This window comes from Salmo trutta, chromosome 25, assembly GCF_901001165.1.
Source record: "Salmo trutta chromosome 25, fSalTru1.1, whole genome shotgun sequence".
Taxonomy (NCBI): domain Eukaryota; kingdom Metazoa; phylum Chordata; class Actinopteri; order Salmoniformes; family Salmonidae; genus Salmo; species Salmo trutta.
The window spans coordinates 46,195,227-46,220,973 of record NC_042981.1 but is presented as its reverse complement, the minus strand read 5'-3'; the positions used below and the strand labels follow the sequence as shown (position 1 = coordinate 46,220,973).

Here is a 25,747-nt window from a genome sequence, read left to right as displayed (position 1 = left end):
TTTGGCGAATGCGTTCTAATGCTCTAAAGTCACGCTGTTCCTACTGCCTGTAAACACACAGTCCAGTTCAAAGTGAATGATGGCAGGCCTCTTTGGCAAATGGCTTGTTTTCATAAAGCTTACTGTATCTCTGATTGGCTATAGTGCACCGGCCTGTGTAGACTCCGGTCCTGGACAAGACAGATATTTTTATTAGGTTTTATTTACTGCAGTGTCTATTTATCGTCCAAACGCACAGATGCTTTCCCACTATATATTGCTATAGAATTTTCACAAATCCCTTAGTACACATAATTCCCTAAGAATTTATGAAAACGTGAAAATAACTATATCTGGTCGCTTGTCTGCTTTTTTTTTTCATTCTTCTTGGGGGTGTATGTGAAATGATTTTAATAAGATTTAATATTGCAAAAATTGTGTAAGTTCCACTTTAAATGCAACATGTTTCACACATGGTTTTCAAAGAGATGGCTAAAAGCAGCCAGTGCTACAATGAAAAACACAGTTCCACTCACCAGATGATGCTCATTGAAACTTAACTTCTTGTTGAAAGTAATTATTGAAAAGGGAGACGCTAACAAATTAGCAAAAACATCCTCTTTGGTAACACCTGCTGCAAACTAGCCGACAACAAAAGCTAGCTAGCTAGACCTTGGAAAAACTCCTGCTCGCTATTGCGCAGTGACCTGTTGGCCTTTTCCATTAGTTTTTGTAAAAACGGTCCCACCCATTAAGTCAAATTGTAATTGGTTGATTCCACTGTCACTCCCTAATACAGTTGAATGGCAGATGCCTTTATCTAACATCTGATGGCCTAGCCAATGGCTGACTTAGCTAGCCAAATGTATCTCCCCAGAGACTAGCAAAGAAAAATCCTGATGGGATAATTTTGTCTTCAGTGTCAACCCTTTCCTTTCCAACAAAAACTGAATAGATTAAATCAGAATATCATTGAAAATAATATTTTAATTATCATTATTATCATAATCATTATTTTAGAAATCCTTAAAACCTTTTCTGAAGGCGTAGAAGGCCAATTGTTCCCCACTGTGTTTGGGTTAGTAATCATTTGTAGAGTGGTTCCATTTTCCCTCAGCATGCATTTTTTCACTATTTTGAAAGTCTAAAGAATATTGTTCTGAAACATGTACACGTAAATACTGGACATTTTGAACTCTTATTATGGTTATGTTCCAACAAAATTACAATCATGGTCTTGAATTGGACTCCCATTTTTCTGGTCTAAGTCTTGACTCGGTCTCGGAACCCCCCTCCGGTCTTGACTCTGACTCAATTTGCTCTGGTCTTGAATCGGTCTCACTTTAGGTAGTCTCGAACACAACACTGGCGTCTTGTAAGCCCATGTGGGCTGTGCACCTGGTAGGTGTATGACACTTAAATAAATCATATAAAATAAATCATATATGCCATTTAGCAGACACTCTTCTCCAAAGTGACTTACAGTCATGAATGCATATTTCTACCTATGGGTGTCCCAAGAAATCAAACCAACAATCCTGGCGTTGCAAGCGCCATGGTCTACCAACTAAACCATACAGCACCAATGACCATATTAACTGGTTCATACACTTACTGTTCAATGCTGGGGGACAGGTAGAGTTTAGGGAACACTTGGGTGGCCTCTGCGTCTTCAAAGCTGACGGAGAGAAGAGCCACGTCTTCCCCAGGGTCCAACGTTGTGTCCTGAGGGAGAGGAGGAGTTAGTACTCAAAAATAAGTATAATTTCACTTTCCATGACTGGTATTAGTGAATTCATCAAATCAATGAAAATCTTCCCCATACTGTAGAATATTTGGATTAAAAAAACACAGCTGAGGTGAGCTGTACTTCAGTGTTGAGTCAAACTCAACCCTAACAAGTCCAGTTTAGCCTAGCCTGCTTAGGCTCATTTCCCAGTCCAAGCCTGATCTAAGTACATCTGAGTGTATGTGTTTGAGATGGACACACAAAGAGAGAGAGGGCAAGAGAGAAAGATAGAAAACGAGAAGAAGAAAGAAAGCGATAAGAGACCAGAGGAAACATTTGATTAGTTTCACACCGTGCTGACTTCGACAGCTGCAGCCGAGTAGTGGCGCTGATGACTGGAAGTACCAATCAAATCTTGTGAGAGCGAGAGTGAGAGCGAGAGAGAGAGAAGCCACCCGAAGCTGCTCTAGATGAGCCGATCATGCTGATCCATCACTTCAAGGTTTTGATTTCTTCCCCGTTCCCTTTCTATATCTATCAGTCATTTTTCCTAGAGCTAGCCCCCTTACCATTACGGATCATCATTAGCAGGATCCGACATTAAGCGGCACTCACGGTTTGCGCTAAGCGAACGAGGGCTGGGGAGTTAATCAAATGTCTTACAGTCGGTTTGAAATCATCCATTTGTGCTAATCGCTGCCCTTCCCGACAAGGGAATCTCCCTCACCACCATACGGTATGTGTTGAGGCGCGGCTCTACCAGTTTCCTTAGCCAGGCGTTTCAACGCGGCCAACCACGTAACCAAAGCAGGCACAATGAGGTCTGTCAAAGAGAAGATGCCTTTTCTTCGACAGATGTGAAACGGTTGAATGAGCCAAAGGCGGCTGTGTGCACTCCCTCATTGGGCAGTTTCTCAGAGTCAAAGCAGTTAATTGTATTTTGTGCAACCTAATTGCTATTGCGGTTGAGTTTGAATTAAAAGCGTTACGAATGAGGCTTGAGGGAGTTGGGTACATGACTCCTTCCCATCAACAACTCCCTCTCTGGTCCTGAATGAGGATGGCCACCACACTGCCCAAGGACGTTGGGATTTCCATACCACTGGTTCAGGGGGGGGGGGGCTCAAAATTACCCATCTGAATTAGTCTCGGTGGCTCAGTTTTGGGACTTTGCCGCACCGGACTTTGTATTTCAGAAACAATATGAATAGAAATGTCAAGGGCCTCTGCAGGCAAGGAGAACGTTCCCTTCCATTTAGCCCGGGTAGAAGAGCGCTGCACAACACACAACATATAACACTTCTTCCCAAATGATATTGGTGTGTGTGTGAGTATGTACCAACAGCCACAACAATGACGATGGCTGCCTCATGTCTCATCCTGTCCCTCTTGTCACAGCCAATAACATAGAGGGAGAAAGAAAGGGGGAGTAAAAGAAAATAGAGTGTCTGACATTTGAAGGAGTTGCCTGATTGAATCAGCTTGCGTCAATATAGTGGATGTATGCGCCAGTAAGCAACTATGCTCCCTCTCCGAGTTGTACTTCTGAGCTACCGGGGTCGACTATCTGGGACGGACTAAGTAGACGGAAAGGTGAGGGAGGAGGAAGAATAAGATGAGGGGGGAAAGTAAGGCATAGTCATTTCCCCCAGTTCTCACTGTCAAATTCAGGCCTCGTCTGTCGTCAGCGAGGTAACCAAACGGATACTTATTTTAAAGCAACCCTTGCGGAGAGAGAAGGAATGTACAGAAGGTGAGAGTTGGGGAGGGAAAGAACATCGGGTTCTTCTGCATGCGTAGCATTGCGTCGCGGTCCTTGAGAGGCTTTTGTCTCAGACGGACAGTCAAAGAACCGTGTTTGGAGATGATTCACTTCATCTCGTCCCAAAAAACAACAAGCAGCTGTCAAAAGACATATGACATCACGGAAACAGAAACAACAAAACGAGGGACGACCCCGAACTCTTCTGTTTTCTTTTTACCGCTATCAACCACTATTAGTCTGCTGCAATATGCTGATACACACGCGTCTGCATGGGTACAATCCCTCTGTTCATCCACACCTCCCTGCAGTTTTGGTTGCATAAATGTCCTCTTCCGTATAGGGCCAAAATCCTGACTTGCAATATGCATACAGAACTTCAGAACACATTCAGAACATACTGTAATGATATGTTCCAGGGACACTGGATATCTCCAATCATGAGTTGGTGAGCGACAGAGGGGTAACTCACAATTTCAGTCTACATGACCTTACAAACGGCCCAACTACATCCACCTGAAGATGATTGGTGGGAAAGCTTACAGCCTCACAAATGGCAGTGCAGATGTCAAAGTCTGGGTGCGACCTCCGAGGTAGAATACTACATTTGGCCTTAGTTTGGGAGGCTATCTCTGGGCCTTGACTTACCGAACTAAGAGCTTAAGATCGGTAATGTAAATGAAGTAAGAACAGGAAAAGGATTTGTATGACTGAGGGAGTGATAGTAGTGGTGTTAACACTGAGAACAGAGCTGAACCACCTACACATTTTAAGCTATAATTTTTATAACTAGAAGGTAAGCGATATGTTTGTTGTAAACATTTTGTTTTAACAATACATTTGTAGAAAAATACACATTTATATAAGAAAATATCTTTGAGAATGGGAGCTTTTAATGCTGACTGCAATGTGAATCCCCACAAACGAAAACAAGAGTCCCAAAGCGCTCCCCAAAAAACAAAATGCCTCTATGCGTTTATACACAGATTGTATGCTTTCTACAGCAATACACTTCGGGCCAAGTGCTGCCTGCTGAAGTACAGAGCAGAAAAACGAACAATTTTAAAAACCTCTCTCTCCACAGGCCATAGGCAGGGCCTAATGAAGAACCTCTCCATGGGAAGCAATGAGTCTATAAAATGACCCTGGTTGAAGGACTGCGAGTCAGGGAGGGAGTCCTTAAGGGGGTGGGTGGACGGGGGCAGTTACTTACTGCACACCCGGGAGTATGTGAGTCAGCCCCAAAGACTGGGGTTGAGAGAGATGGTGAAGGGTGTATGAATGTGTGTGTGTGTGTGTGTGTATGTGTGTATGGGGGGGGTTGCTCGAAGTCAAGCCTTCACGTGGCCACTACTCCACTGTTAGCCTTGCTCCCTCCTCTCATCCGTCTTTCTCTCTCTCTCCTTCTTCTCGCTCCTTCTCTCTGTCTGTTGATGCCCTGTAGCATCTCCTCTCTGTGACATGTGACAGGTTGGAGATGTGACAGCTGTCCTTACGCCAGACCATGTCCGGCCAAAGTCACAACACGCACACACACACTAAACAGACAATGCTCTCGACAAGGGCAGTACGGAGGTAAGGACTATTGTCCGTCTTATTTGCCCATCTCCAAATGTCATGGGCACCGCCATGGGGCAGCTTGAGTGACACAGGGGTTATTGCGTAAGGATGAGGGCAGCTGCTGGGCTTGCTTTGAGATTCTCTGTCCATCTGTCTGGACACAGTGTTTCACCGCCACAACGCAACCTGCCAGTCAACATTCTTGGAGTAAAGTAAAAATCTTGAGGTCTACATTGAGAATGGTAATGAGCTGAATAAAAATGCAGAAAAACATGTAGGTGGGTGTCTGGGAGATTTTGAGGAGCTCTGACATTTCAGTTGGTGCTTAGAGCTAAATGGTTCCTTTGCATGAGGGACACTAACCAAGCAAAATTGCCCAATTCTGATCCCAGGCTTTTTCAACTGGATTTCGGAAGCGGAGAATCAAAATCATCCATTGACGAGGAAACTACAACTAATTACGCTGTTGCATGAGTCTTCTGCGTCCACTTTACAAATTGCCTACTATCAATGGGGTTGTCCATTTTGCTGAGAGCTGATAACGTCAATGTGCCATTAGATAGCAAAGCAGTGTCTTGTAGAGCAATTTTCATTCCATTTTCTTTCATTGCCTTGATGTCAAAATGACATTTTCTCATTCAGAGGAAGCACACGAGGGGATATTGGAAGATCGTTTCATAACCAAATTTTTCTGCATGCTTTTCACTGGGTTTTTTCCAAGAATGGGTGAATAAGATGGAAGATACAAGGGCACCACCATAGCTTCATCGTGTACAGCATAGCACAGAAACACTAAATTAACATGTCTTCTTTAAAACAATCTTCTTTACAATTGAATTTATCAGAAAGGTTAGGTTATAATTCCATGCATATTCAAGAGACCTAGCATTCAACTGATTGAAAAGATGTCCAAACAAGCAATGCAGAATGGAGACATGTTTTGTGTTGTGGTTCATAGGCCTGATGCAAGCTTTGTGCCACAACGCCCAGAGGCGGAAAAGGGTATATCATTGGGTCAAGGTGGCTGTTGCCAATGCACGTCTCATCACATTAAATGTTCTGTTCTGACAGATTTAGGGGGGGAGTGGAGGATGTGAGATTGTTCCTAATTAAGTGTTACTGTGTGACAGAAGGGGGGGGGGGGGATTTTGTGAGGCCAGTGCAGTATGCTCTCTATGGTAAGATGTCCCCCAAGCCTTCCCAAACCTGCATACATATGCACAAATTGGGCAAAGGACCTTAGGGCCACAAATGCATGTGCCCGTGCACACACACAGATACAGAAACACACACACACAGACTATCCTACTCACGTTCTCTCTGACCCCGCCAGTAGACAATGCTGGAATGCATGTAAAAAGGTGGAGTTAAGGTCAACCATTAACCAGCCGGCTCCATGCCGTCATATTGCGTGCGGTGTGTAATGGCTTCACTCTGTCATGTAGATAATAGGGAAGCGATTACAGAGCACACACAAACACGCTCTGGCTGGACCCACCCCGGTGCCAAGAGTATGCCAGGGACACCACGACCTAAACACACCTCAAGACTGTTGCCATGGACATGTGTGTGTTGTGTGTGTGAGAGAGAGAGAGAGAGAGAACGTGTGTCAAAGTAAGGCCCCATCAGAGCTGGGTGTGGCAGCAAAGGGAACCCAAGCTGTGGCAGTTTCATGCCAAGCAGTTCCAAAGTCCACTAAGAATTTAAAGACATGGTCTACAATGACGAGACAAAGTATGTATTGTTTTTTTTCATGGGTGTTGGTTTTGTGTAGTGTGTAAGTGAATACATAATGCACGTCCACTGTTCCCGCTGTTATTAGTAGTTCTGTGAACGAAAGTTGCCAGGAAATCAGGACCTTTCTGCAAAGGTCAACAGGAAAGATGTCTGTGTTCGTGATGCTGGCATATCTGACACAATTACCAAGGACATACAAAACTAGACTAAATGCAATCGTCAGAGAAGAGGGGGGAGGGTGTCATACGCAAGGCCGATAATGGGCGGAGGGTGTCATTGCTAGTGTGACGTTGGCAACAATGACTCACCAGACATGATATGCGTTGTTAGGCATCTCTCTAGTTGAATAGTGAACATTTAAATCTTTCCCAGCGCTGGAGTGGTTCAAAACACAACACACTAGGGCTGTCCCCGACTGTTCTATTGACCAATCGATTAGTCGAAAATCTTAAGTGTATTTTTCCTTATACAGCGCATTTGGAATGAATCCAGACCCCTTGACTTTTTCCACATTTTGTTACATTACAGCCTTATTCTAAAATGGATGAAATTGTTATTTTTCCTCAATCTACACACAATACTCCATAATGACAATGCAAAAACATTCTTTTTGGGGGGGGGGGGCAAAAAACATTCACATTTACATAAGTATTCAGACCCTTTACTCAATACTTTGTTGATGTGCCTTTGGCAGCGATTACAGCATCGATTCTTCTTGGGTATGACGCAACAAGCTTGGCACACCAGTATTTGGGGAGTTTCTCCCATTCTCCTTTGCAGAGCCTCTCAAGCTGTAAGGCTAGATGGGGAGCGTTGCTGCACAGCTATTTTCAGGTCTCTCCAGAGATGTTCGATTGGGGTCAAGTCTGGGATATGGCTGGGCCACTCAAGGACATTCAGAGTCTTGTCCCAAAGCCACTCCTGTGTTGTCTTGGCTGTGTGCTTAGGGTCGTTGTCCTGTTGGAAGGTGAACCTGTCTGAGTTCCTGAGCGCTCTGAACCAGGTTTTCATCAAGGATCTCTGTACTTTGCTCTGTTCATCTTTCCCTCAATCCTGAGTAGTCTCCCAGGTCCTGCCGCTGAAAAACAACCCAACAGCATGATGCTGCCACCACCATGCTTCACCGTAGGGATGGTGCCAGGTTTCCTCCAGATGTGACGCTTGGCATTCACGCCAAAGAGTTCAATCTTGGTTTCATCGGAACAGAGAATCTTGTTTCTCATGGTCTGAGAGTCTTTAGGTGCCTTTTGGCAAACTCCAAGCGTGCTGTCAAGTGCCTTTTACTGAGGAGTGGCTTCCGTCTGGCCACTCTACCATTAAGGCCTGTGCTGCAGAGATGGTTGTCCTTCTGGAAGGTTCTCCCATCTCCACAGAGGAACTCTGGAGCTCTGTCAGAGTGACCAAGATCAGGTTCTTGGTCACCTCCCTGACCAAGGCCCTTCTCCCCCGATTGCTGAGTTTGGCCGGGCGGCCAGCTCTAGGAAGGATCTTGGTGGTTCCAAACTTCTTCCATTTAAGAATGATGGAGGCCACTGTGTTCTTGGGGGATCTTCAATGCTGCAGACATTGTTTGGTACCCTTCCCCAGATCTGTGCTTCGACACAATCCTGTTTCGGAGCTCTACGGACAATTCCTTCGACCTCATGGCTACGTTTTCACTCTGACATGCATTGTCAACTGTGGGACCTTATATAGACGTGTGTGCCTTTCCAAATCACATCCAATCAATTGAATTTACCACAGGTGGATTCCAATCAAGTTGTAGAAACATCTCAAGGATGATCAATGGAAACAGGATGCACCCATGCTCAATTTCGAGTCTCATAGCAAAGGGTCTGAATACTAATGTAAATAAGGTATTTCTGTTTAGTATTCTTAATAAATTTTCAAAAAAATCTAAAAACCTGTTTTCGCTTTGTCATTATGGGGTATTGTGGGTAGATTGACGAGATAAAAAAAGATGACATTTTGTTTAGAATAAGGCTGTAATGTAAAAAAAAAAAAAAAGGAAAATTAACAAGGCACACCTGTCAATTGAAATGCATTCCAGGTGACTACCACATGAAGCTGATTGAGAGAATGCCAACAGTGTGCAAAGCTGTCATCAAGGCACCCCAGGGTCGCCTCTTCACTGTTGACGTTGAGACTGGTGTTTTGCCGGTAAATCAGCCATTTCCAGCTACAATAGTCATATATATAAAAAACATTTTTTTATCATATATATATATATATATATATATATATATATATGATAAAAAAAATGTTTTTATAATATGACTATTGTAGCTGGAACTGGCTGATATATATACAGTTTCGGGATATTTTTGTTGTTATTCTGTCTCTCACTGTTCAAATAAACCTACCATTAAAATTATAGACTGATCCTTTCTTTATCAGTGGGCAAACGTACAAAATCAGCAGGGGATCAAATACTCCCCCCCCCCCCACTGTGTGTGTGTGTGTGTGTGTGTGTGTGTGTGTGTGTGTGTGTGTGTGTGTGTGTGGTGTGTATATATCGACTAAAACAATCTCGGTCAACCAACAGCCGAACAACCAAATAATCGTCCAGTCGACTAATTAGGCCCAACAACATACACATAGTTTCACCACCCCAAACACCACACGTGTTGGTGAGTCACAACCACAGGTTAAATTGTTCTCAGCACAACAAACACCACACGTGTTGGTGAGTCACAACCACAGGTTAAATTGTTCTCAGCACAACAAACACCACTGGTGTTGGTGAGACACAACCACAGGTTAAATTGTTCTCAGCACAACAAACACCACACGTGTTGGTGAGTCACAACCACAGGTTAAATTGTTCTCAGCACAACAAACACCACAGGTTAAATTGTTCTCAGCACAACAAACACCACACGTGTTGGTGAGTCACAACCACAGGTTAAATTGTTCTCAGCACAACAAACACCACTGGTGTTGGTGAGTCACAACCACAGGTTAAATTGTTCTCAGCACAACAAACACCACACGTGTTGGTGAGTCACAACCACAGGTTAAATTGTTCTCAGCACAACAAACACCACTGGTGTTGGTGAGTCACAACCACAGGTTAAATTGTTATCAGCACAACAAACAGCTGGGTAGATGATAGTCACCACCAGTCATTCACCAAAGGGGGAGTCAATGCACCTTCAGGGGGGGAATGTGATGTTCCCACGTTCAGTGAGAGGGAGAAATTATAGAGAATCTGGGGACACTGCAAGTATAAGTGGATGGGCAAGCTAAGTGGATGATTTAAGCCAAGGTTAGACTAGGACACCATGTTTGAGACTATATGGGATAAGAAAAGGCAAAGATATATCAGATTTGGAGTCCAGCCAATGTCGGATTCTATGGAAGCACAGGGATGAGTTTAGCAAACACACTAAGATATGAACTTAAGAGACGCATTTCAATGATGGGAAAAAGTAAACATTGAGGAAGAATCTAGAGAAGGTGGGGATGATGATAGGATAAGGCAGAGGAGAGAATGACTGAGACAACAGATACAGTAGACAGTTTACTCATTTACTCAATATTAGAAGGGATTCATTTTACACAATGACTCAACGTCAGAGAGCAACAGTAATGGCATTTTTTTGGAAGCACTAATGGAGGCGAAGTCTGCCATGGCTTGATGGCCAAAGCCTATGGGTAAATCAATGTTTTTTTTGGAGGGGGTTTGGATAAACGTCAAAAATAAGGTCTGTGGTAAACACAGGCTTAGGAGATCTTATATGTTTTGTTTTATGAGATAATCTTCATCAGCTAATATTAACTTTTTGTGAATTTTGAAGCATTTTCTAATTAAAACAAGTAAAAAGCTAACGATGCATTAATTAACATGTAAAAAAATAAAACTACACCTCTGGTCGCTTGCCTTTGACGTCCAGCTAACAGGCTTAGTTTACCATATCAGACAGACCCAAAGTCTCCTCTGGACAACATCGCTTAGGAACCCATAAAACTAGCACCTTCCCACTGAAGAGATATGGTTCCAGCCTGGAGCAAAACAATATACCATCCTTGTGTTTTCGTTCCAGCTGGTAAGCAGAAAGCTAGTGTATTTTGTATTAATTAAGGATCCCCATTATCTGCTGCCAAGGCAGTCGAAATTCTTCCTGGGGTCCAGCAACATTAAGGCAGTTATATACAATGAAAATATTACATTTCATAACACTTTTTACAACACATTAAGTGTGTTCCCTCGGGCCACTACTCTACTACCATATATCTACAATACAAAATCCATGTGTACGTGTTTGTGGAGTGTGTGTCTGATCATGTGTATGTTTAAGCCTGTGTCTTTCTGTGTGTCTTTTCCCAGTGTCCGCTGTTCCATAAGGTGTATTTTAAATCAGTTTTTTAATCTGATTCTACTGCTTGCATCAGTTACCTGATGTGGAATAGAGTTTCATGTAGCCATGGATTTATGTAGTACTGTGCGCCTCCCATAGTCTGTTCTGGACTTGGGGATTGTGAAGAGACCTTTGGTGGTATGTATTGTGGGGTATGCATGGGTGTCCGAGCTCTGTGCTAGTAGTTTAAATAGACACCTCAGTGCATTCAGCGTGTCAACACTTCTTACAAAAACAAGTAGTGATGAAGTCAATCTCTCCTCCACTTTGAGCCATGAGAGATTGACATGCATATTATTAATGTTAGCTCTCCGTGTACATTTAAAGGGCCATATCGATATGTAATATCAGGTCTAAATAGCAGAAATTAGCACTGGCTCACCAGAAGCCGCTAGCTCGAGAGGCCTCTGAGGAGAGGGCTAATTCACACGCTGGTCAGATTAAAAACGGCTATTGCTGGCTTGTTTGATTGTCATTGCATTACTATTGCTTGAGCGAGGGGGTTACTGGGATGGATATTGGGATAAGGGGCTTCTTCTGTTCGACTGCACTGTAAGTGGAGCCATCTTCATGGTCTTCCGTCTGTGGCCCGGGAGCATTGGGATGGTCAAAATGACCATGAAATCTTGATGCTTGTTGAATCGCAAACCAAGCGCGAAGACGACTGTGAGACCACTGACAGTGGTATGGTTTGTTCTAATTCTAAGACCACCCACACACATGCGTACGCACATGAACACCTAGAAATGCATACATAGACACGTATCTCAATAACTGAATTACCAATAAACTAACGCAACAATATCTAACATACACATCCTTTGAACAGCAATAAACCAATTATATATAGATTATCTTAGAGTTCATACAGTATATTCCAATTATCAATTTAAGTCACGGCAAGACTCAACCCCCAATGCTTTGCTCTCTGACTCTTCTGGGCCCATCTGTTTGAGCATAAGCAACATGTCTGGTTGACTTAACTAGCTTTGGGAACCTACCAGGAGGTTGTTCTGATCTGATAGCCTCGTTGCTCTGATTTGTGGCTCTGTACATTTGCTGTGATGAGACAATGACCAGAACAAGATAGACAGAATATTCACATCGCAAAGGGTTTAAAAAGATGTGCAATGCCAGAGATGTCTGAACGAAGCCAGACACTGGAAGTACAGGGGGGAGGAGAAAATCACCAGAGAGCACGCTAGCAGATACCCATAGACTTCCAGGCATTGTGCTAGTTAGCATTGGCTCGTGAACCTACATGTAAATTTCTTCATACTGGAGACATAAAAATGATATCCAGATGTTCATCTGACTCTGACTACTGCAGATAAAGGGCCTCCTTGCTAAAGTCCCGAAGTATACCTTTAAGGATGTGATATTGTCAGCTCTGAGAGGGAGAAGGGCAGTGAAAATGAGCTAGGGAAAGAGAAAGTCAGAAAAGGAGAGGAATAGGAGGAAAAGAGAAAGAGAGAAAAAGGCCAAGAAAGACATTTGCAAGCCAAACATGTAGATCGAATCCAGTTCATCAGGAGCTGGGGCATGAACCGGGCCAGATGGAACTAATTCCGTGGAGGCATGTCGTGACGGTGGGTGGGGGTGCAGGGGGACCTGAAGGATCTCGCCTGAGATTCCAACTTTGGAAACCCCTGATGTTCGGCCGGGGGTTGGGGGAGGCAAGTGTGTGTGTGGGTGGCAGGGGGTAAAAGGCGAGGGTGTTAGGGTGAGCGATCACAGCGGTAGGCGTCGATCTGTTTCTCTGAGGGAGGCAGGGGGCACCTGTGACCTTTAGGAAAGGGGGTCATATGGGGGTCAGTGAGCAGGAGCCGCTGCTTCTCTGCCGAGTGCCCTCCACCCTCCTTAGGCAGTGGGTGCTATTCTGCCCTTCTCTTCCTTTCAACAAGCTTCTGTCCTACACTGAAGGAAGAACTCTTCCATCCATCTTTTCCTTTCACCGAAGGAGAAAATGTGAGTTTCTGCCCTTCACTGAAGCATTCCCTTCCTTTCAATGAAGGAGAGGAAGAGAGCAAGTGTCTAGGGAAGAGTGGTATGAACCTAAAGCTTTGGATAGTTCAAAAGACTGTATGAACATGGCTACCAGTCAGTAAAACGCAAATAGCTACGATGTTATTCAAACACAACCTGCGGCAACAAATGCATTGAGCACATAGGCAGGAAAGGAGGATGACAACCAAGACGAAAACGGCCTACAAAGTCCGTCAACTCAACCGAGAAATGGTACGTTTTGGTACCTACTGGAGAGCTCTTCTTTGGTTACACTCATTAAGCATCGTTCACACCCTTTTAAGCTTTAGCCCCACCCATCTGGGCTTTCGTAAACTCAGAGTTTAGTCAGATTGGCCGTTCGTAAATTCAGAGCGTTTCGCTCTCGGAGAGCACACTGGACGCTCTGGGCGAAAAGTAGGGTTGATCCGAGCGTTCTGACCTAACAGCAGCATTCAAGCACCAAAGCTAACTGGCTAACGTTGGCTAGATACTTCCAGACACAAATGAGAGAACAGCTCACTGACCATTTTACTCGCTCTAGCTGAGCTGGTTAGGCTATTTTTATGTTATCCAGAGCGTTAGTGACTGCAACTGTGCTGCTGGCAACAATTTAATTACGCTTTTTTTGCCAACGTTTACTGACACCGGCCATATTCAACGGGTGTTATGCAGTTCTACTACGCAATATCTTTTAAAAAAGCCGCGTTAGAAAGGATTACCAACACATACTGACCAGCTCATATTATAGACAGAACCGTGCTACATGGCAGACCAATCTGAACTCATCTCCCGGCATGTCCAGCCCACTCATTATCTCAGCCAATCATGAACAGCAGGAAGGTTGCTCACTTTTTCCATGGCTAAACTAACTAGGCTCGTAATTTAACCATTTTATTCATATTTACAGATGGCACATTTTGAAGTCTTGGCATAGATTTAAGCTGATTTAGTTATCAAAATAATAACTAGGCCACTCAAAAACATTCCATGTCGTCGTCTTGTGTATATTTGGCCTTGTGATTTGGGTTATTGTCCTGCTGAAAGGTGAATTTGTCTCCCAGTGTCTGTTGGGAAAGTAGACTGAACCAGGTTTACCTCTCGGATTTTGCCAATGCTTAGCTCTATTCCATTTATTTTTATCCTAAAAAAACTCCCTAATCTTTGCCGATGACAAGCATACCCATCACCATGCTTGAAAATATGGTACTCAGTGATGTTGGATTTGCGCTAAACATAACGTTTTGTATTCAGGACATAAAGTGAATTTCTTGCAACATTTTTTGCAGTTTTACTTACTTTATGGCAACAGGATGCATGTTTTGGAATATTTTTTATTCTGTACAGGTTTCCTTCTTTTCACTCTGTCATTTAGGTTAGTATTGTGGAGTAACTAAAATGTTGTTCATCCATCCTCAGTTTTCTCCTACCAGAGCCATTAAACTGTTTTAAAGTCACCATTGGCCTGGCCTCATGGTGAAATCCCTGAGCGGTTTCCTTCCTCTCCGGCAACTGAGTTAGGAAGGGCGCCTGCATCTTTGTAGTGACTGGGTGTTTTGAACACACTCCAAAGTGTAATGAATACAGTGGGGGAAAAAAGTATTTGATCCCCTGCTGATTTCGTACGTTTGCCCACTGACAAAGAAAGGATCAGTCTATAATTTTAATGGTAGGTTTATTTGAACAGTGAGAGACAGAATAACAACAAAAGAATCCAGAAAAACGCATGTCAGAAATGTTATAAATTGATTTGCATTTTAACGAGGGAAATAAGTATTTGACCCCCTCTCAATCAGAAAGATTTCTGGATCCCAGGTGTCTTTTATACAGATAACGAGCTGAGATTAGGAGCACACTCTTAAAGGGAGTGCTCCTAACCACAGCTTGTTACCTGTATAAAAGACACCTGTCCACAGAAGCAATCAATCAGATTCCAAACTCTCCACCATGGCCAAGACCAAAGAGCTCTCCAAGGATGTCAGGGACAAGATTGTAGACCTACACAAGGCTGGAATGGGCTACAAGACCATCGCCAAGCAGCTTGGTGAGAAGATGACAACATTTGGTGCGATTATTCGCAAATGGAAGAAACACAAAAGAACTGTCAATATCGCTCAGCCTGGGGCTCCATGCAAGATCTCACCTCGTGGAGTTGCAATGATCATGAGAACAGTGAGGAATCAGCCCAGAACTACACAGGAGGATCTTGTCAATGATCTCAAGGCAGCTGGGACCATAGTCACCAAGAAAACAATTGGTAACACACTACGCCGTGAAGGACTGAAATCCTGCAGCGCCCGCAAGGTCCCCCTGCTCAAGAATACATATACATGCCCGTCTGAAGTTTACCAATGAACATCTGAATGATTCAGAGGACAACTCAGTGAAAGTGTTGTGGTCAGATGAGACCAAAATGGAGCTCTTTGACATCAACTCAACTCGCCGTGTTTGGAGGAGGAGGAATGCTGCCTATGACCCCAAGAACACCATCTCCACCGTCAAACATGGAGGTGGAAACATTATGCTTGGGGGTGATTTTCTGCTAAGGGGACAGGACAACTTTACCGCATCAAAGGGACGATGGACGGGGCCATGTACCGTCAAATCTTTGGTGAGAACATCCTTCCCTCAGCCAGGGCATTGAAAATGGGTCGTGGATGGGTATTCCAGCATGACAATGACCCAAAACACACACCAAGGTAACAAAGGAGTGGCTCAAGAAGAAGCACATTAAGGTCCTGGAGTGGCCTAGCCAGTCTCTAGACCTTAATCCCATAGAAAATCTGTGGAGGGAGCTGAAGGTTCGAGTTGCCAAACGTCAGCCTCGAAACCTTAATGACTTGGAAAAGATCTGCAAAAGAGGAGTGGGACAAAATCCCTCCTGAGATGTGTGCAAACCTGGTGGCCAACTACAAGAAACATCTGACCTCTGTGATTGCCAACAAGGGTTTTGCCACCAAGTACTAAGTCATGTTTTGCAGAGGTGTCAAATACTTATTTCCCTCATTAAAATGCAAATCATTTCATAACATTTTTGACATGCGTTTTTCCGGATTTTTTGTTGTTGTTATTCTGTCTCTCACTGTTCAAATAAACCTACTATTAAAATTATAGACTGATCATTTATTTGTAAGTGGGCAAACATACAAAATCAGCAGGGGATCAAATACTTTTTTCACCCCACTGTACCTTCTCAATGCTCAAAGGGATATTCAATGGATGCTTTTTTTTTACCCATCTACCAATAGGTGCCCTTCTTTGCGAGTCATTAGAAAACCTTCCTGTGGCTGAATATGTGTTTGAAATACACTGCTCGACTGAGGGACCTTACAAATAATTGTATGTTTGGGGTACAGAGATGAGGTAGTCATTGAAAAACCATGTTTAACACTAGTATTGCACACAGAGTGAGACGATGCAACTTATTATTTAACTTGTCAAGCACATTTTTACTCCTGAACTTATTTAGGCTTGCCATAACAAAGGGGTTTTGTACTTATTGACTCGAGACATTTCAGCTGATTTTTAATTAAACTTTTCACATGTGAGTTCCAAATATCTCTAACGGTCATCCCAGTGTGAGTTTTTTTATGTCCGTGATGTCAGAATGCACTCACTGTTCCAAAATCTTATCATTACACAACAGGACAGTTAACCCGCGCTGCCCTCAAATCAAGGCACACAGCCTATAAATAATTTGCAGGCAATGTTTAAAAAACTAATTCTAACAACAGTCTGAATTAAGGTGTGTTCCGCTTCATAAATTCACATAGGAGTACCCTATTTCACTGTTGTGGACAATTTTTATTTGAGGCTTTACGGAGCTGGACAAACTTCTTTCTTCGACGAGAGCCCAAGCACTTTCCCAGTGTTTCCCAAGATCAAGTATGCAGACATTTGTGCATCTACAGTCAGAACAGAACTTGCAAACTTTTTCCACCTGGCACATTTTCCAGCTGGCGCCTGCATTGCCTTCATTGTTGTTTTCCTTACTAATAATAACTTTGAACGTGTGCGTTCCGATCAAAGTAAGTGCCTTATTACGTTATAGTTTCTGTATATCGTGTTGTCGTTTCTACTGTAGCATACCGTATGCATGCATGCATGTATGTATGTATGTATGTATGTATGTATGTATGTATGTATGTATGTATGTATGTATGTATGTATCTATCTATCTATCTATGGAGCATAAAGTATTTTATTCACATATTCAAGTACTGGTGGCCTCCGGAGTGGCACAGTGGTCTAGGCGTCACTACAGACCCTGGTTCGATCCCGGGCTGTGTCGCAGCTGGCCGCGACCTGGAAACCCATGAGGCGGCGCACAATTGCCCCAGTGTTGTCCGGGTTAGGGGGAGTGTTTGGCCGGCCGAGATGTCCTTGTCCCATTGCGCTCTAACGACTCCTGCGGTGGGCCGGATGCATGCATGCTGACTTTGGTCACCAGTTGGCTTTCGGGTTAAGCAGGCAGTGTGTCAAGAAACAGTGCGCCTTGAAAGGGCTGTGTTTCGGAGGTGAGTTGCAGCGATGGGACAAGACTAACTACCAATTGGGGAGAAAAAGTACAAGAACAAAAAAGTACTGGTGACAAATCATGCATTGCGATTCTTGCATAGATTGTAATAGACACATATGATGTTTGTAAAATACTTTTTGAAAGGTTGTACTGATTATGATGAGCTAATGCTAAGCTAAATGCCAACTACTGTATGGGTGGCATGTTTGCTGACATCATACAATGCATTCTGGTTGTCACGTAAATGTCTGTCAGACCAAAGGTATTATAACAAAATGAGGTGAAGGGAAGATTCACTCGACTGACTTAGATTGTAACAACCGTTACTCAGGGTTGCCAGCTCACAACCCCTTTTATTTTTATTTAGTTTGGAAACTTATCCTGTGTTTGCACCACATTTATTGATAAATCCCCCATCATAGTAATATTTCCTGCATCATATCTCCCCATGACAGTGTCCCTCATTTCTGCCCCCCATGGAATTGAAATCCCCCACAAATTAAATGAACACCACCACAAACCCACCTAAAATGGTTTTACCCAAATCTAGCAAACCTGTTCAGCTTTCACGCTACAGTTTGGCTAGACAGTAGGCTCGTATTTGGGGTGATGATCTGTGAGGTGATGACATTTTATTTGCTTTGTGATTTGTCAAAAATGGTAAACGACTTGTCAAGTGCTCCGGTTCTTGTATACACTGTAACAAGTACATCAAAGATTTGTAATATGCTGAAAAGTGGTCAAACTAACTTCATATATTTCGGGAAATGGGCGCAGCAATCCGTTTGGCATTCTGGGATTAGGGGGTTTTAGCATGTCAAACAAACAAACATGGCTGCCATCATTAATAATGTATCTGCTGTTAGCTTAGCTGACACACATCTCTTTTCTAAACAATGTTACATTTCTCCCTTGTGCTCAACAGAGATGTTGTACATTGTAAACAAGTCGAGCTGTTAAGTCGCTAACCTTTTTTTGTTTTGTTAGCGCAACCGTTTGTTTAGGCTGGTTTATGGAATGAGTTTGGTTGTGGATGTGTTCCGTATGATGCGTGGATGATGATGTTCGCATTTATCTTTTACAATAAAAGGTGAAATTGAGGAATAAAGTTAAGTTGTGCAATTTTATCAATTTTATAATCAAATCTTATTTATAACATTCTCCGAATACAACAGGTATAGACCTTACAGTGAAATGCTTACTTAGAAACCCTTAACCAACAATGCAGTTCAAGAAATAGAGTTAAGAAAATATTTACTAAATAAACTAAAGTTAAAAATAAAATAAAAAGTAACACGATAAAATAACAATAATGAGGCTATATACAGGGGGTACCGGTACCGAGTCAATGTGTGGGGTTATAGGTTAGCTGAGGTAATTTGTACATGTAGGTAGAGTTATTAGAGGGACGATGTATTGATAATAACAGAGTAGCAGCAGCATTCCGGGGGGAGGGGTCAATGTAAATAGTTTGGGTGGCCATTTGATTAATTGTTCAGCAGTCCTATGGCTTGGAGGTAGAAGCTGTTAAAGAGCCTTTTAGAGCTAGACCCTCCGGTACCACTTACCGAGCGGTAGCAGAGAGAACAGTCTATGACTAGGTTGGCTGGAGTCTTTGACAATTTTTTGGGCTTTCCTCTGACACCGCCTAGTACATAGGTCCTGGATGACAGGAAGCTTGGCTCCAGTGATGTACTGGGCCGCATGCACTACACTCTGTCGGATGCCGGATGCCGATGAGGCAACCAGTCAGGATGCTCTTGATGGTGCAGCTGTAAAACGTTTTGAGGATCTGGGGACCCATGCCAAATCTTTTCAGTCTCCTGAGGGGGGAAAATATGTTGTCGTGCCCTCTTCACGACTGTTTTGGTGTGTGTGAACTATGATAGTTTGTTGGTGATGTGGACACCAAGGAACTTGAAACTCTCGACCCGCTCCACTACAGCCCCGTCAATGTTAATGGGGGCCTGTTCGGCCCTCCATTTCCTGTAGTCCACGATCAGCTCCTTTGTCTTGCTCACGTTGAGGGAGAGGTTGTTGTCCTGGTACCACACTGCCAGATCTGTGACCCCCTCCCATAGGGTGTCTCATTGTTGTCGGTGATCAGGCCTAACACTGTTGTGTCGTCAGCAAACTTAATGATGGTGTTGGAGTCATGCTTGGCCACGAAGTCGTGGGTGAACAGGGAGTACAGGAGGGGACTAAGCATGCACCCTTGAGGGGCCCCCGTGTTGAGGATCAGCATGGCAGATGTGTTGTTGCCTACCCTTACCACCTGGGGGCGTCTGTCAGGAAGTCCAGGATCCAGTTGCAGAGGGAGGTGTTTAGTCCCAGGGTCCTTAGCTTGGTGATGAGTTTTGTGGGCACTATGTTGTTGAACGCTGAGCTGTAGTCAATGAACAGCATACTCACATTGGTGTTCCTTTTGTCCAGGTGGGAAAGGGAAGTGTGGAGTGCGATTGAGATTGCGTCATCTGTGGATCTGTTGGGGTGGTATGCGAATTTGAGTGGGTCTAGGGTTTCTGGAGACTGGCTGAAGCAGATCGTTAATCATGTGCAAAAAAATTCAGTGCCAGTTCATCAGCATCATAGGCATGCAGTGATATTACTCATCAGATGGCCTACACCTACTTCAGTGACACGATTAGCCGAGATTAAATGGCAGAATGTGTGTCACAGCGCTGATGTCCTGATGACGCAACGCTCCAAAACAATCTGAGTAATATCACACTTGATAAAGATAGGTCACTGGAACTAATGTAAGCCGAATCGTACATATCTTAACAATAAATATGCACTTGTGTACGTATGCACTTCCTTTCGCCGTACAATAAGGAGATTTTCAACCCTTTCAAGTGGGAAATGTTTCCTATTTGTGCACACACTGGAATGATGCTGATATGCAGTAGATATGCCTGTGGATGTATGCAAAGAGACTAACATGGCTCTGTGAGTGGGGGAGAGATGGAGAACGAGAAGGCAGTGAAAGAGAGTAGGAGAAATCAAATAAGGAGGGCAAGTACATGAGAGAGCAAGTCACAAAAAAAGAAAGAGACTGAAAGGGGAAGGGGAAAGGAGATACCTAGTCAGTTGCACAACTGAATGCATTCAACCAAAATGTGTCTTCCACATTTAACCCCTCTGAATCAGATTTAGGAGGGGGAGCAGACAACGAGAAATGAGAGAGGGAGAGAGAGAGCGAGCAGGTCACAAGAAAATGATAAGGAGAGAGAGGGGGAAGGGAGAGAGAAGAGAAAGGTCAGGCCTCTCACAGTGGTGGTGCCACCTTGCCGGTGCTCTGGTGCCACTACTCGTGTCACAACAAGGAGGGGAAAGGAGAAGGCACCTGGCGCCACTGTTCCAGGGCGCCTTTCTGACAACACGTCCGTCACTGTCGCAGTGGGGTCCCTGTTGCTACAAGTCACAGGTCAGACCGTGGAACTACCGTGGATCCATGGTGTAGGTGAAGTCATTCGGTCATTTTCTTTAAAACATCGAACTCCTCATCCGCTTTAAAGGCACACAAAGAAACAGCACAGCCAAAAAGTCCTCCTCTTTCACACCGTATGCCCTTTGCATGCCAGCCGTGCCATGGCAAACAATGAGGGCATTGTCCTGGCCCAAAGCTTTCTTGAGTTCCAGGCTTTACAGTACCTTTTAGCCTCAGTGTTTGCTTGCCTCATAAGAGTGCCAACTGAAGGGTGTGGACGGTACATAGTTACAAAAGAAGGTGCCACAAATTGATATTTACAGAACATAATTGATGGGGTTTCAGGCAGGCTTCTTTAAACCTGCTTCTGTTGTCTATATTTGGTGCTAGGACAGAGCTACACGATTAGCCTTCTCTGGACAAACATGTCTTAACATGTACCGGAATGGGTAGTTTAATGGATGTGCTTGTTTCTTTGGTCCTGTCGGGATCGGCTTGTCCCAGTGTGTGCTTAAACTTCAAACCCTCAGAACCGGTTGTGACCTCACTCTGGCATTTGCTTCCATAGTGTATTCGCTTTTCAAGTTGTTTCAACTTGATTTATGGGGTATAACGAAATAGATGATGTTTGTCGTGCCAAAGCAGGAGACTGCAAAGCTGGAACAAGGTTCACAACTTTCCTCACTACATTACAAACACAGGTATTTTATAGTGCTCTCTGGAATGAGGACTTTGTTTTCTTACAATAGCTGCTATAAGCAAAATTATTTTCCATGCAACTGCGAAGGTGGTGCAGTTGGCGACTGCAGGAAAGTAACGTGGGGTAGACACCTGGATACACCCTTTTATTACACTGCTCGACCTCAAAACACCTGCACAATCAACTTTCCTTATTTGCTTAAGGTGCCTCCCTCTTGTAGGTTAGACCAGACTGCATTCAGTTGGTCTGGCTGGAAGACAAATGTTTTTATTGTCCCAGTCAAAACTCTTATCAATGTCTAGCCGTGACTACATTGAATTCTATAGGAATCACGTCAAGGGATATCAAATGGAAGAGTCTGCATTCACAGTAGTTGCTTTTTGCAATGTTACTCATTGGCTACGTTCCAATGCTCATATTAGCATATTACTTAGCATGCGCAATAAATGACCTCATTATGTCTAAAGGTTTCATCAACCTTATGTAGATAGGGGCAGATGACAAAGTAACTTGTGGGGATAATCATTCAACTGCCAATTAAACCAATTCCTCAACTTTTTGGTTTGGGTGCTTTTTGCAGAGACATTCACTCTCTCTTTACTTTTCCATGCATCTACCCCTCCCACCCTCATGCTCCCACTCTTTCACACATTCTCTTCAAATCCCTCCGCCTCTCCCTCTGGTTCATTTGCCTAAACGTTTGCTCCAACTGCGCATTAGCCATCATCAACTTTTCCTTGACCGTGTGCGTGTCGCTCAAGCATCCACTCTCAGTTTAGTATTTTATTCAGATCCACATTAGCTGCCGTCAAGGCATCTGCTACTCTTCCTGTGGTCCAAACAGCAACAAAACATCACAACAAAACAATAGTCTACATCATATATAGAACAATACATCACACAAGACATTGTGCACTATACAAATTTACACTGCTCCACCATTACACATTTACTATATAAAATGTACAATAGTACAAAAATACAATATTACAATGTTTGGGTGTGTATAGTGTGTTGGTGTGTTTGAGTCTCTTTACAATCCGTGTTGTGTCATAAGGGGTTGTTTTATCCGTTTTTAAAAAATCTGATTTTACTGCTTGCTTGAGTTACCTGATGTGGATGAGAATTACATGTAGTCATGGCTCTACGCAGCCTGGTCTCATAGACTAGACGTAACATTGCAAAAGTAAATCAGAGACACTGAAATTAGTATGATATGTTATGCTTGGTATGGTTAATTCTGAAATCCGCAGGTCGTGCGAGACCCTATGACACCCAACTTCTTGTGTAGCGTTTTCACGAAAACAAGGGGGTTCAGCCCTGAGCCACCTTAGGCTGGCCTTCTGGGATAGGTGTGTCTTTGCGTTAATCCTGCCTACTGGAATGACCCTGCTGCCCCAGAGCTGGAGAGGAAGTGAAAGTCACTTGCAACCTAATGTTATACAGTGGAAAGAAAAAGTATGTAAACCCTTTGGAATTACCTGGATTTCTGCATACATTGGTCATCAAATTTGATATGATCTTCATCTAAGTCACAACAATAGACAAACATAGTGTGCTTAAACTAATAACACAAAAATTATTGTATTTTTCTTGTCTATATTGAATACGTCATTTAAACATTCACAGTGTATGTTGGAAAAAGTATGTGAACCCCTAGGCTAATGACTTATCCAAAAGCTAATTGGAGTCAGGAGTCAGTTAACCTGAAGTCTAATCAATGAGACGAGATTGGAGATGTTGGTTAGAGCTGCCTTGCCCTATAAAACACACTCACAAAATTTGAGTTTGCTATTCACAAGAAGCATTGCCTGATGTGAACCATGCCTCGAACAAAAGAGATCTCAGAAGACCTAAGATGAAGAATTGTTGACTTGCATAAAGCTGGAAAGTTTTACAAAAGTATCACTAAAAGCCTTGATGTTCATCAGTCCACGGTAAGACAAATTGTCTATAAATGGAGAAAGTTCAGCACTGTTGCTACTCTCCCTAGGAGTGGCCGTCCTGCAAAGATGACTGCAAGAGCACAGCGCAGAATGCTCAAAGAGGTTAAGAAGAATCCTAGAGTGTCAGCTAAAGACACAGAAATCTCTGGAACATGCTAACATCTCTGTTGATGAGTCTACGATACGTAAAACACTAAACACGAATGGTGTTCATGGGAGGACACCATGGAAGAAGCAACTGCTGTCCAAAAAAAAAACATTGCTGAAGTTTGCAAAAGTGTATCTGGATGTTCCACAGCACTACTGGCAAAATGTTCTGTAGACAGATGAAACTACAGCTGAGTTGTTTAGAAGGAACACACAACACTATGTCTGGAGAAAAAAAGGCACAGCACACCAACATCAAAACCTCATCCCAACTATAAAGTGTGGTGGAGGTAGCATCATGGTTTGGGGCCGTTTTGCTGCCTCAGGGCCTGGACAGCTTGCTATCATCGACAGAATTATTAATTCTCAAGTTTATCAAGACATTTTGCAGGAGAATGTTAGGCTATCTGTCCGTCAATTGAAGCGCAACAGAAGTTGGGTGATGCAACAGGACAACGACCCAAAACACATCAGTAAATCAACAACAGAATGTCTTCAACAGAAGAAAATACGCCTTCTGGAGTGGCCCAGTCAGAGTCCTGACCTCAACCCGATTGAGATACTGTGGCATGACCTCGAGAGCAGTTCACACCAGACATCTAAAGAATATTGCTGAACTGAAACAGTTTTGTAAAGAGGAATGGTCCAAAATTCCTCCTGACCATTGTGTAAGTCTGATCCGCAACTACAGAAAACGTTTGGTTGAGGTTATTGCTGCCAAAGGAGGGTCAACCAGTTATTAAATCCAAGGGTTCACATACTTTTCCCAGCCTGCACTGTGAATGTTTACACGGTGTGTTCAATAAAGACTAGAAAACGTATCATTGTTTGTGTGTTATTATTTTAAGCAGACTGTGTTTGTCTATTGTTGTGACCTAGATGAAGATCAGATCAAACGTTATGACCAGTTTATGCAGAAATCCAGGTATTTCCAAAGGGTTCACATACTTTGTCTTGCCACTGTAGCTGCCAGAAACAAACAGAGCAGACGAAGCCAACAAGAATCATTCCCTGTTCTTGGATCTGAATCAACTCGACCCAAAAGAGAAAAAGAAGTAAGAAAAAACTGAACAATCCATAAACCCGATAAACATTTGAATTAATTTTGAAAGGTAGTCGAGTGAAATGGCCACCGTTCTCATGGACTGGTAACATTAGGTAAGTGTTGGGTTGCATTTTTTAGCCTGCTAGCTATGTTAGCTGCTAACCTTAGTATATTTAATGTTCAAGCTAGCTAGCTAGCTAACATCTTCTGTATTCAGACTGTTTTGTACTCAAAGGAATCGAACGATAGCATCATGTAGCTACACTTCATAAACCCCACAAGATGCCCAATGCTTTTATTTAATCTAACTAATGTTAGCAAGCTAAAGCTAGATATGCAGATTGTTGACATGATATAGTGTTTCCTTTCTAGATGATAATGCTAGCTAGGTGGTCGACAGCATTAGCTATAAAATTCAGTACAGTAACAACAGACAAACATGTATTTCCCAGGGAGATTCTGGTGGAGACGATCTGATTGAGGGAACCTGAGGTTGTACAAGTTGTGGTTGTGCAAACCCCAACACTGAAAGAGAGAGGAAATGCTGTATGAATTTTCTGTTACGCTTTTGTGATTCAATAATTATTGTGTTGGTAATCAACCCAAATAGATAGCTATGTTTTCCTGTTCAGCACATTGCCTGCCTATAAAGAGCATTGACTCCTACCTAATGTTTCCTACCCACCAGAATGAATACCCAGTGTGGTCAGTCAAGTAAACAATGGCTCATCTGCATAACATATTGGTGGCAGAGTATGTGAGCGAAGCGGAGCAGAGCGAGGAGCGGAGATTGCCCAATTTGACTGGAGCGTGGAGCGAGATTCCCAA

The 25,747-nt window shown here is 43.3% G+C and overlaps 1 protein-coding gene across 1 annotated transcript in view; it reads right to left on the bottom strand.

Moving 5' to 3' along the window:
* babam2 (BRISC and BRCA1 A complex member 2) overlaps positions 1-25,747 on the bottom strand; it is a 214,088-nt gene that overhangs the window by 60,228 nt on the left and 128,113 nt on the right. Inside the window, exon 7 of the mRNA XM_029714084.1 lies at positions 1,595-1,704. Coding sequence (XP_029569944.1) covers positions 1,595-1,704 — 110 coding nt within the window. The remainder of the gene's footprint in view (positions 1-1,594; positions 1,705-25,747) is intronic.